The sequence below is a fragment of the Oncorhynchus keta genome, chromosome 15 (genome assembly GCF_023373465.1).
Source record: "Oncorhynchus keta strain PuntledgeMale-10-30-2019 chromosome 15, Oket_V2, whole genome shotgun sequence".
NCBI classification, from domain to species: domain Eukaryota; kingdom Metazoa; phylum Chordata; class Actinopteri; order Salmoniformes; family Salmonidae; genus Oncorhynchus; species Oncorhynchus keta.
This window is the reverse complement of record NC_068435.1, coordinates 15,207,829-15,219,960: the sequence shown is the minus strand read 5'-3', so window position 1 is coordinate 15,219,960 and position 12,132 is coordinate 15,207,829. Positions and strand designations below refer to the sequence as shown.

General features: G+C 41.8%; 1 protein-coding gene across 4 annotated transcripts in view; it reads left to right on the top strand.

Moving 5' to 3' along the window:
- The first annotated feature begins 3,972 nt into the window (after positions 1–3,972).
- LOC118400378 (lysine-specific demethylase 4A-like) overlaps positions 3,973–12,132 on the top strand; it is a 32,229-nt gene continuing 24,069 nt past the window's right edge. For 3 of the 4 annotated variants that reach the window (XM_052463471.1, XM_035797185.2, XM_052463472.1), the window contains exons 1-12: positions 3,987–4,116; positions 4,626–4,789; positions 4,984–5,159; positions 5,505–5,619; positions 5,898–6,091; positions 6,333–6,382; positions 6,479–6,582; positions 6,699–6,836; positions 9,144–9,346; positions 9,478–9,629; positions 10,962–11,626; positions 11,846–12,062. In XM_052463471.1, coding sequence (XP_052319431.1) covers positions 4,649–4,789; positions 4,984–5,159; positions 5,505–5,619; positions 5,898–6,091; positions 6,333–6,382; positions 6,479–6,582; positions 6,699–6,836; positions 9,144–9,346; positions 9,478–9,629; positions 10,962–11,626; positions 11,846–12,062 — 2,155 coding nt within the window. In that variant the 5' untranslated portion in view covers positions 3,987–4,116; positions 4,626–4,648. Of the gene's footprint in view, positions 4,121–4,625; positions 4,790–4,983; positions 5,160–5,504; positions 5,620–5,897; positions 6,092–6,332; positions 6,383–6,478; positions 6,583–6,698; positions 6,837–9,143; positions 9,347–9,477; positions 9,630–10,961; positions 11,627–11,845; positions 12,063–12,132 lie in introns of all 4 variants that reach the window. The other variant, XM_035797183.2, reaches the window with a different exon arrangement.

Sequence of the window (12,132 nt, the reverse complement as noted above, 5' to 3'; positions counted from 1 at the left end):
TTTCCAACCGTGTTGAAGGAGTTCCCACATTCTGAGCACTTGTTGTCTGCTTTTCCTTCACTCTGCGATCAATCCAAACCATCTCAATTTGGTTGAGGTCAGGGGAATGTGAAGGCCAGGTCATCTGATGCAACACTCCATCATTCTCCTTCTTGGTAAAATAGCCATTACACAGCCTGGAGGTGTGTTGGGTCATTGTCCATGTTGAAAAACAAATTATAGCCCCACTAAGCCCAAACCAGATGGGCTGGTTTATCGCTGCAGAATGCTGTGATAGCTATGCTGGTTAAGTGTGCCTTGAATTCGAAATAAAGCAACTCAAGTCCTCCTCCATACCATAACACCTCCTCCTCCATGCTTTACGTTGGGAAATACACATGTGGAGATCATCCGTTCACCCACACCACGTCTCACAAAGACACAGATGTTGGAACCAAAAAATCTCCAATTTGGACTCCGAACCAAAGGACAAATTTCCACCGGTCTAATTTCCATTGCTTGTGTTTGTTGGCACAAGCAAGTCTCTTCTTCTTATTGGTGTTCTTTAGTAGTGGTTTCTTTGCAGCAATTTGATCATGAAGGCCTGATTCACACAGTTCCCTCTGAACAGTTGATGAAGCATTTGTGAAGCAGTTGTGAAGCATTTATTTGGGTTGCCTTTTCTGAGGCTAGTAACTAATGAACTTATCCTCTGCAGCAGAGGTAACTCTGGGTCTTCCATTCCTGTGGCAGTCCTCATGAGAGCCAGATTCATCATAGCGCTTGACGGTTTTTGCGGTTGCACTTAGAGAATATTTCAAAGTTCTTGACATTTTCCGTATTGACTGACCTTCATGTCTTAAAGTAATGATGAACTGTCATTTCTCTTTGCTTATTTGAGCTGTTCTTGCCATAATATGGACTTGGTATTTTACCAAATAGGGCTATCTTCTATATAGCCTCACTACCTTGTCACAACACAACTGATTAGCTCAAACGCATTAAGAAGGAAGGAAATTCCACAAATTAACTTTTAAGGCACACCTGTTAATTGAAATGCATTCCTCATGAAGCTGGTTGAGAGAATGCCAAGAGTGTGCAAAGCTGTCATCAAGGCAAATGGTGGCTATTTGAAGAATCTCAAATATAAAATATATTTTGATTTGTTTAACACTTTTTTGGTTACTAGATGATTCCATGTGTTACATTCATAGTTTTGATGTCTTCACTATTATTCCTCAATGTAGAAAATAGTCAAAATAAAAATAAACTTGAATGAGTAGGTAGGGGTAAAGTGACTATGCATAGATAATAAACAACGAGTAGCAGCAGAGTAAAATAATGCAAATCTAAAATAATAATGTAAATAATGTAAATAATCTGGTGCCCATTTGATTAATTGTTCAGCAGTCTTATGGCTTTGGGGTAGAAGCTGTTAAGGAGCCTTTTGGACCTAGACTTGGCGCTCCAGTACCGCTTGCCGTGTGGTAGCAGAGAGTACAGTCTATGACTTGGGTGACGGCAGTCTTTGACAATTTTTTGGACATTTCTCTGACACCGCCTAATATAAAAGGCCTGGATGGCAGGAAGCTTGGCCCCAGTGATTTACTGGGCCATACGCACCACCCTCTGTAGCGACTTATGGTCGGATGCCGAGCAGTTGCCATACCAGGCGGTGATGCAACTGGTCAGGATGCTCTCGGTGGTGCAGCTGTCAAACTTTTTGAGCATCTGGGGACCCATGCATGCCAAATCTTTTCAGTCTCCTGAGGGAGAATATATGTTGTCGTGCCCTCTTCACGACTGTCTTAGTGTGTTTGGAACATAGTTTGTTGGTGATGTGGACACCAAGGAACTTGAAGCTCTTGACTCACTCCACTACAGCCCTGTCGATGTAAATGGGGTTGTGTTCGGCCCTCCTTTTCCTGTAGCTCCTTTGTTCTGCTCACGTTGAGGGAGAGTTTGTTTTCCTGGCACCACACTGCCAGGTCTCATCGTTGTCAATGAACATGCATTAACCAATGATAATCTAGTTTTAACCCAGTCTCTTTTACAGTGCCTTCAGAAAGTATTCACACCCCTTGACCTTTTCCACATTTTGTTGTGTTACACCAGCATTTCAAATGTATAAAATGTTGATTTTTTTTGTCACTGTCCTACAGTCAATACCCCATAATGTCAAAGTGGAATTATGTTTTTAGAGATGTTTACAAATGAATTAATAATGAAAATCTGAAATGTCTTGAGTCATTAAGTATTCATCCTCTTTGTTATGGCAAGCCTAAATAAATGCAGGAGTAAAAATGTGCTTAACAAGTCACATAATAAATTGCATCAACTTACTCTGTGTGCAATAATAGTGTTTAACATAATTTTTGAAAGAGTACCTCTCATCTCTTTACCTCACACATATAATTATCTGTAAGGTCACTCAGTTGAGCATTGAATTTCAAACACAGATTCAACCACTAACACCAGGGAGATTTTCTAATGCCTCGCAAAGAAGGCCACCTTCTATATTGGTAGATTGGTACAAATAAAAAAAGAAGACATTGAATATCCCTTTGATCATGGTGAAGTTATTAATTCCACTTTGGATTGGTTATCAAATACACTGAGTCACTACGAAGATACAGGTGTCCCTCCTAACGCCATTGCCGGAGAGTAAGGAAACCGCTCAGGGATTTCACCATGAGGCCAATAGTGACTTTACAACAGTTACAGAGTTTAGTGGCTGTGATAGGAGAAAACTGAGGATGGATCATCAACATTGTAGTTTCTCAACAATACTAACCAAATTGACAGAGTGACAAGAAAGAGGCCTGTACAGAATAAAAATATTCCAAAACATGCATCCTTTTTGCAACAAGGCACTAAAGTAATAGTGAATTTGTTTGGAGGAAAGCAATTCACTTTTTGTCCTGAATACAAAGTGTTATGTTTGGGGCAAATCCAATACAACACATTACTGAGTATCGCTCTAAATCTTTTCAAGCATAGTGGTGGCTGCATCATGTCATGGGTATGCTTGTAATCATTAAGGGGTGACTAAGCACAGGCAAAATTGCTTACCAATAAGACAGTGAATGTTACTGATTGGCAGTTACGGTTCTGACTTAAATCCACTAGAAAATCTATGGCAAGACCTGAAAATGATTGTCTAGCAACGATGAACAACCAATTTGACAGAGCTTGAAGAATTCTGAAAAAAATCATAGGTAAACGTTGCAAAATCCAGTTGTGGAAAAGCTCTTAGAGATTTACCCAGAAAGACTCACAGCTGTAAGTGCTTCTACAAAGTATTGACTCAGGGGTGTGAATTCTTAAGTAAATGAGATATTTCTGTATTTCATTTTCAATATGTTTGCAAAAATGTATAAAAACATATTTTCCCTTTGTCATTATTGGGTATTGTGTGTAGATCGGTGAAAAACATCTATTTAAACCATTTTAAATTCAGGCTGTAACACAACAAAATGTGGAATAATTCAAGGATGTATAAAATCTTTCTGAAGGCACTGTGTATATTTTTTAGTGGTATACTCTAATTTATTTGGACTAAAGGGATACAGCTAATTCAACTCAGCTTCCTTTTCTGCTGAAAACCGGCTGTGGGAACTCCACTCAGGTATTTCTTTCTACGCCTGCTACATTAGGTTAGATATTGCACGTCTAGTGGAATAGGTTGCTGTTTATTAAATTATTAATTCCTTAATAAATTATGTATTCCTTATTTGTATATACACTGAGTGTATAAAACATTAATTATAATTATATGTATATTTTTTTTACATATATTTGTATTATTTTTTTCATTAAATAGTGGTAAATATGTGTAGGGTTAGGAGGTGGGGCCATTTTTTCCCTTTCCCCCCTTTTCATTTTCAAAATACAAAATATCACGTGCTCGACTACACACTCCCGCACAGTAGGTGGCGGGATGCACAAAACAAAGGTGCGAACGCCATGATTCCAAAGAAGAAAGTGCACGTCGTCAAAATCGTTCATTGATTGGCTACGTCTGATCCTGTGCGTGCGCTTGTGTACTATTAGTAATGGAGAACAAATCCTCTTCGGGGTAAAATCGGAATTAAGTGCTATCGATATCAAGTCACCAATTGCGCAAGATTTATCAGTGTTGGTAAAGTATCTTGTTTTACAAATTTAATTTGACACCATATTTAGATTGTTTATCACGAATACGTCGTTGACGATGGCTAGCTAGTAGCAATAATAAGATGGCTTGCTAGCTAAGTTAGCTGTCATGTAACTAGCTAACTATCCATGAATCATGCAGACATTCATTAAACTAAATACCTAGCTAGTTATTTTTATCATACATTCACGTTCACAGCAAAAAGTCATCTTCGACCGAACTGCTTCATCCTCATGTTTACAAAGCTACTCTTATCTTATTTACAATCGACCAACAGTTTGTAAACACGCAGTAGTCTAACGGTGGTGTCACTGGGTGTGTCCAAACAAACCTGTCACGCTGTCCAGTCATGAACCAACATGACTGAACAACCCCCCCCCCCCTTCCCCCTTTGCACAGATGTCCGTTGTATTCGCTTCCTAACACATCACTCACTGTCTGTTGTTAAAATGTCACAATTATGATGATGTTGAAACCTGTTTTAATTCAGATCTGCAGGGCTTGCTATTTAGTATGTCGTCTGATTCGGGGTCCCAGACTCCTGGCTCCAAGGGGATCATGACCTTTCACCCCACTGCTGAGGAGTTCCAGAACTTCAGCCGCTACATTGCCTTCATGGAGTATCAGGGAGCACATCAAGCCGGCTTGGCTAAAGTGAGCACTGACACAAACCCTTCTGCCTTGTGAAGATTATTTTCTGATTTGTATTACCAGGCCTCCAGTTAGACAAAGCAGCTATGCACAGAAATGCACACATTGTGAATATTTAAAAAAATATATAAATTACCCAAGTTTTTGTGAGTGAAATACTTTACTGTAACTGATTCTAAAACGGACTGTTTTTACAGGTCGTGCCACCAAAGGATTGGAGGCCCAGGAAGTCCTATGACGATATATATGACCTGGTGATCCCAGCTCCCATCCAGCAGGTAGTGACGGGCCAGTCAGGCCTGTTTACCCAGTCCAACATCCAGAAGAAGCCCATGACCGTCCGAGAGTTCCGTAAGATGGCCAACAGTGACAAGTGAGTCTGACTGCACCAGAACTGGAACAGCTATAACAAAGTTTCATAACCTATTACACACAGTCTATCTATGAATGAGCTATACTGTTTGTTTCCTCTTGTATGAAGAATTTGTAGATATGGTCTGTGATTGGGAAAAGTCACTCTGTACATGCTTTTTGTCTAAGGAAATGATACAGCGAACAAAGTTAATAACATTATTTAAAACAGAGGGTTTGTATGATTCGTGTTTAGTCATTCATGTGTTTCTCAAGATCTCTTGGGATTTTGAAAGGCTCTGGCTCACAGGCACTGTTTTGAAAAATGTATAGTTTCTAATCAGCCGTACATTGAACCCCCCCATAGGTTCTGCAGTCCTCGCTACGCCGACATTGAGGAGCTGGAGAGGAAGTACTGGAAGAGCGTGACTTTTAACTCGCCCATCTACGGTGCAGATGTGAACGGGACACTTTACGACCCTGTGAGTCATTACGAATCCCCCCCAGAGGTGGTTTTACTATTCTATGGTGTTTTTAATGTTAACATGTTGTTATTGTTCCTGGTTATAAGAATGCTGGCTGGTGAGTGATGTATTTTGTGGTTGTGTAGACAAAGGTTTTCTCTCAGAATCATGTGTTACACCCACAATTTAAATTCACAACCAATCTAGAAGGCTGCAGTGGTTTTGTTTCACTACAGCTCTGAAGAAGATAATGATATCCAGCAACAATAGTTAAATTTTTCTGTCGTTCTCTCCAGGATGTGACTGATTGGAATATCGGCAAACTGAACACCATCCTGGACACGGTGGAGCATGCGAATGGCATCACCATCGAGGGGGTGAACACGCCCTACCTGTACTTTGGCATGTGGAAGACCACCTTCGCCTGGCACACTGAAGACATGGATCTCTACAGTATCAACTACCTCCACTTTGGAGCGTCCAAGTCCTGGTAAGAAGCTACACTATTACTCACATACCGGTAGTAGATGTATTGGTAGTTGTGTGTGTGTGTGTGTATATAAGAGCCACGTTTTTAAGCATCAACATGCTGATGATGGTTATGTAAGTGTAGTTTGAGGACTCGTTAGTCACGATTGAAAACAACACTCGCCAAGTGATAGAAATGGCAACAATTTGAACGTCAGTGTTATAACAGAAGGTAACTGATTCATGTTCTGATACCCCCACAGGTACTGTGTTCCTCCAGAGCAGGGGGAAAAAATGGAGCGTTTGGCTCAAGGTGAGAGGGATGATAATGTGTGTGACACATGTTTTACCTAATTAGAAAACAACTGCTTTTTAACTAGTTTTAATCCGACACACTGTTTCCTTTCAGGGTTTTTTCCTGGTAGCCACCAAAATTGCGAAGCCTTCCTGAGGCACAAGATGACCCTCATCTCACCCTCCATATTAAGGAAATATGGCATTCCATTTGAGAAGGTAAACCCTCATGAATAGTAATGATTTTCTACTTTTTTTTAAGCTGCATTTATTGTATACTAACCTAAGCCTTGTACAGTATGTGATTTATGTGAGTTTTTCCCTGTCTGTTTCAGATCACTCAGGAGCCCGGTGAGTTCATGGTGACATTTCCCTATAGCTACCACGCCGGATTCAACCATGGCTTCAACTGTGCCGAGTCCACCAACTTTGCCACCGAAAGGTGGATTGAGTATGGAAAGCAAGCCATGCTGGTAAGGAAGAGTTACATTTTCTTTAAGTGCTCCTCGTTTAAACATGTACATTAGGGATGTTAATCGATTAGCCGCCGAAAGCATGACAGTCAAATATATTTATTGGTCTATAGGTTAATTTGCATAATTTTGTTGAATTAAATTGGCGAGTGTGTATTTTTCATTAGTCGCCAGGTATCTTATCACACGCACAGCATACAGAGCCTAGTTTGAGAATAGGAATATCCTGTCAGACAGAATGAGAGCAGCTCCTGAAAAGCTGCTACTGGAGTGAAACAGGCTTTTATAAGGCCAGTCATTCCGCAACAAATATCAATTTTTAAATGCAATCACATGTTAAAAAGTGTTTTGATGAACACAATTATTTTGACTATTTTCTACATTGTAGAATAATAGTGAAGACATCAAAACTATGAAATAACACACATGGAATCATGTAGTAACCAAAAAAAGTGTTAAACAAATCCAAATATATTTATATTTGATTCTTCAAATATCCACCCTTTGCCTTGATGAATGCAATGCTAAGCACTTGTTGGCTGCTTTTACTTCTCTCTGCGTTCCAACTCGTCCCAAACCATCTCAATTTGGTTTAGGTCCGGTGATTGTGGAGGCCAGTGCATCTGATGCAGCACTCCATCACTCTCCTTCTTGGTAAAATGGCCCTTACACAGCCTGGAGGTGTGTTGGGTCATTCTCCTGTTGAAAAACAAATGATAATCCCACTAAGCGCAAACCAGATGGCAGGGCGTATCGCTGCAGAATACTGTGGTAGCCATGCTGGTTAAGTGTGCCTTGACTTGTAAATAAATCAGACAGTGTCACCAGCTAAGCACCACCACAACATAACACCACCTCCTCCATGCTTTACGGTGGGAAATACACATGCAGAGATCATCTGTTCACCCACACTAATTCAAAACTAATTCAACAGAACAGCAAACTTAGAATTATAAAATAATTCAGTCCGTACACAGGTTTTGGGAAAGTTCATCTCACAAAGACACGGCGGTTGGAACCAAAAATCTCAATTTTGGACTCCAGACTAAAGGAGACATTTCTGCCGGTCTAATGTCCATTGGTTTCCTTTAGCAGTGGTTTCTTTGGAGGAATTTGACCATGAAGGCCTGATTCACACAGTCTCCTCTGATCAGTTGATGTTGAGATGTCTGTTACTTGAACTTTGAAGCATTTATTTGGGCTGCAATTTCTGAGGCTGGTAACTCTAATGAACTTATCCTCTGCAGCAGAGGTAACTCTGGGTCTTCCTTTCCTTTGGCGGTCCTCACGAGAGCCAGTTTCATCATAGCGCTTGATGGTTTTTGTGACTGCACCTGAAGAAACTTTCAATGTTCTTGAAATGTTCCATATTGACTGACCTTCATGTCTTAAAGTAATGATGGACTGTTGTTTCTCTTTGCTTATTTGAGCTCTTCTTGCCATAATATGGACTTGGTATTTTACCAAATAGGGCCATCTTCTGTATATACCCCTACCTTGTCCCAACACAACTGATTGGCTCAAAAACATTAAGAAGGAAAGAAATTCCACAAATGTAACACCTGTTAATGAACACCTGCTAATTGAAATGCATTCCAGGTGACTACCTCATGAAGCTGGTTGAGAGTGTGCAAAGCTGTCAAGGCAAATCTCAAATGTCTTACCTTGCTCCAAAGTAGCCTTGCCAAATCCAACCATAGAAATGTAGAGGCAATCATTTGATACGGACTTCCTCATGCCAATAACCATTGTTTCTTTCCTGTTCTATTGGTTTTCATATCTACATTCTTTCGTTGTCCAGAAGCCATAGTCATATTGGTAACCCATTCTAGTTGTTGCTTTTAGATTCCCCCGCTTTCTAACAGAGATTTTCATCTCAGTCGCATATGGAACAGACCCCATTAAGTGTTTTCCAGAAGATTTCATTTTAGCAAATGTTTTATTAGCTGCTTCATTACAGCAGTTGCATGTTCAATATAAAGGCTATTAGCCCTTTGACTGTAAAATTATGGGCTTGCTATTGTTGCATGTGTCCATTTTAAGATCTTATTGAAAAATGTCTTCCTTGTATGCATGTGTAATATTTTCTGTTGGTCACGTAATTTTACTGTTTGGCGACAATTATAACCATTGTTGACCAGTTAATGGGGTGTCTGTTAGTCTGCAGAAAGAGGGCATGTGGGAAAAGACTATACTTAGTATTAATAACAATCTTGTATGACTTTCTATTAGACTGACCTTGGTTTATTTACCTATGGGAGCATTAGTACATCCCTAGAACTTATTCTCCCTACCTCTTGCCTCCAGTGTACGTGCAGGAAGGACACTGTGAAGATCTCCATGGATCTGTTCGTGAAGAAGTACCAGCCAGACCGCTACGAGCAGTGGCTCGCGGGACGGGACACGGGCCCCATCGACCACTCACGGCCCACCCCAGAGGCCAAGGAGTTCCTGGGGGAGGAGCAGGGGAAAGACTGCATTTCCCAGGAGCCAGAGGTGGAGAGAAAGAGGTCAGAAGAGGTTAATTTTTATGTTGGTAGAGGGTGCTATAGAGCAGATTAAACAGTATATGGATGGAACATTTAAAAAAAAAATGCTTGACATAAAAATGATTCAACTTGAATGTTTTATGGCTCACCAGCCCAACACCGAGGATAGGGACCAAGAGGCACTGGGTGTGTCTGGATGTACCTGACAAGGTGGTCCCTAAAGATGAAGAAGAGGAGTATGACAAGAAGGCCAGACTAGGCCTCACCGCTCTGGGCACGGGAGCAGAGGACTGCACAGATACAGGTACCCTCACTGACAGTAAGGCTGTGACTACCTGCCTTATTTTCACTGTTTAAAACCTAGAAAATTACACGCAAAATCAGCACACATATGTATGATACATTTGTAAAATTAGGGGGTAACACAAAATATCAGACTGACACTTGTGACTGGATTTAAACCTGGAATCTGCATTAGGGGAAACGGCGTCAGTGTTTGTGTCCCCAGCACATTTATTGTTTTTGTTTTGTTTATGAAAGGAAAGAGAGGAGCATCTATCACACGTGTAATGATGTCTGCGGGGGAGAAAGTGTTCTTTGTTTTGAAGTTATTTCTTTGTTGTAATATTGCAAACTGCCATGGTGGATTCCAGCTTTAATAAGCTCCAGTGTCCCGCCACAGCCACCAAATGGTTTGAATACAGGCCACTTGTCAAATCAGTTTATTGGTTGTGTACACAGGTAGGTGTTGAAGTGGTTGCAGTGAAATGCTTATGTTACTAGCTGCTCAGTAAACTACAAACAACTTGTGTAGTATTGTAGTAAATGGGTATCTATCTTCAGCCTTGCTGCCCAGACTCCTTGCTCGAATCAAACACTACGTCATGTCCCCGGATGTTAGTTTCAGTGGAGGCTGGTGGGAAGAGCTATAGGAGGACCATCTCATTGAAATGGCTCGAATGGAGTCGACCATGGTTTGCATATTTTTGATACCGTTCCATTTATTCCATTCCAGCCATTACAATGAGACCCCCCCCCATAGCTCCTCCCAGTCTCCACTGGTTAGCTCTTCTCCACATTGACTTTGGATCTACGAACGCATTCAAGGCTGTCTGATTAGTCCATAAACCGATTGGTTGGGCCAGAACACACGTGGTTAAAGCCTAGTGGTTAGAGCGTTGGACTAGTAACCGAAAGGTTGCACGATCTAATCCCAGAGCTGACAAGGTATATATATCTGTCGTTCTGCCTCTGAACAAGGCAGTTAAGCCACTGTTCCTAGGCCGTCGTTGAAAATAAGAATTTGTTCTTAACTGACTTGCCTAGTTAAATAAAGGTCAAATATATATATATATATATATATATATATATTTTAAAGTGGTGGTTTGAAAATTTGTCATTGGCTTTGATACTCTGATTGGTTAGAGACTATCCAATCGCTGATGACTTTTTGTACAATAGCCCTCATCACCACAAACGAATTCAACGATGGCAGTCTCAGACTGAAGTATGTAGTGACAGAGCAGCGGAAGTCGTCATGATAATCGATCTGCGTCACTCATCCACTATGGGACTCAGTGGATATTTGGAAATGCTATCCCTGTTGCTTCTCCTGATACAAATGTTTGTATTTCAGACACACCAGTGAAGCTCACCTCGAGGGAACTGCCTAATTTAAAGACGGACCCTATGAAGGGCAGCACAAGCCCGGCTCCACAAAAAGTTACCATCCCCTCCACCAGCAATCACGCAGCGACCATTTTGGCTCAACCCCAGTCGCACAGAAACGGCCACCTCCCAGTAGTGGCTCCCCCGGCCAGGACCGGTCCTTCCGCTCAGCCTGTCCGAAAGCTGGGGGTGGCCAGCCTCCTCTTCCACAAGACCCAGAGCCCCAAGGAGACCATGCAGGTCCACAGCTACGCCCGTGAGAACCAGCAGCTGATTCACCACACCCAGCTCCACGTGCACAGTTATGCCAGGGAGCACCTGCCACGGCACCTCCAACCCCACCTTCAACTCAAGGCCCAGCTCCAGTCCCAAGTCAAAGCCGGGCAGCAGGAGTCCCAGGTCCCATTCACCAAAGATGAGCATATCCAGGCTGAAGCACAGAGTCCCAGGAAGGGAGAACAGGTTGAAACAAAGGCCCAGACCCAAGGCCTCACAAAGTGGCAGCAGCCAGGCGAGGCCCAGGCTCGGGAGGAGAAGTCCGAAGCTAAGGCCCCTAGGAGCCCGGAGCCTGTCCAAACCCACGCACATACCAGGCCAACCAAGAGGGCAGAGGTCAAGAGGGACAGGTGGAAGGTTAGTTTACCCTCTTTCATGATTCTATCTTTAGAAGTTATTCATTTTTGGTTATGGGTATGTGATGATAGTAGAGACTGATATTAGAGGCAAATATTTTAAAGATTAAAATGTGACATTGATGTTTTCACACTTGCCATAGAATAGAAAATGACATTAGATGTGGAAACACATGAACCAGCTGATGGTCACTCATCTTCTTCCTGTCTCTTTCCCCAGCAATGTCTTTCCCCAGTGCAGGCGGAGTTAACGTTAATCAAGCAGACAAACTTAAACTTAAGTAAGCCGATGATTTTACATCCAAGTAAACTGACTAACTTAAGTCCAAGTAAGCAGACGAACTGCAAGAGCGTGAAGAGCAAACAATATCCTCTCCTCTGCCAGCTGCCCAAACAGCACCCACTCCTCAGCTCCAGTGAAAGCCACAGTGATAATGGTGAGCACCTGCTTCTGGTGCGTTAGAACAGTATCCCATCATAGACTTCTATAACAAGCAACCTTTTCAA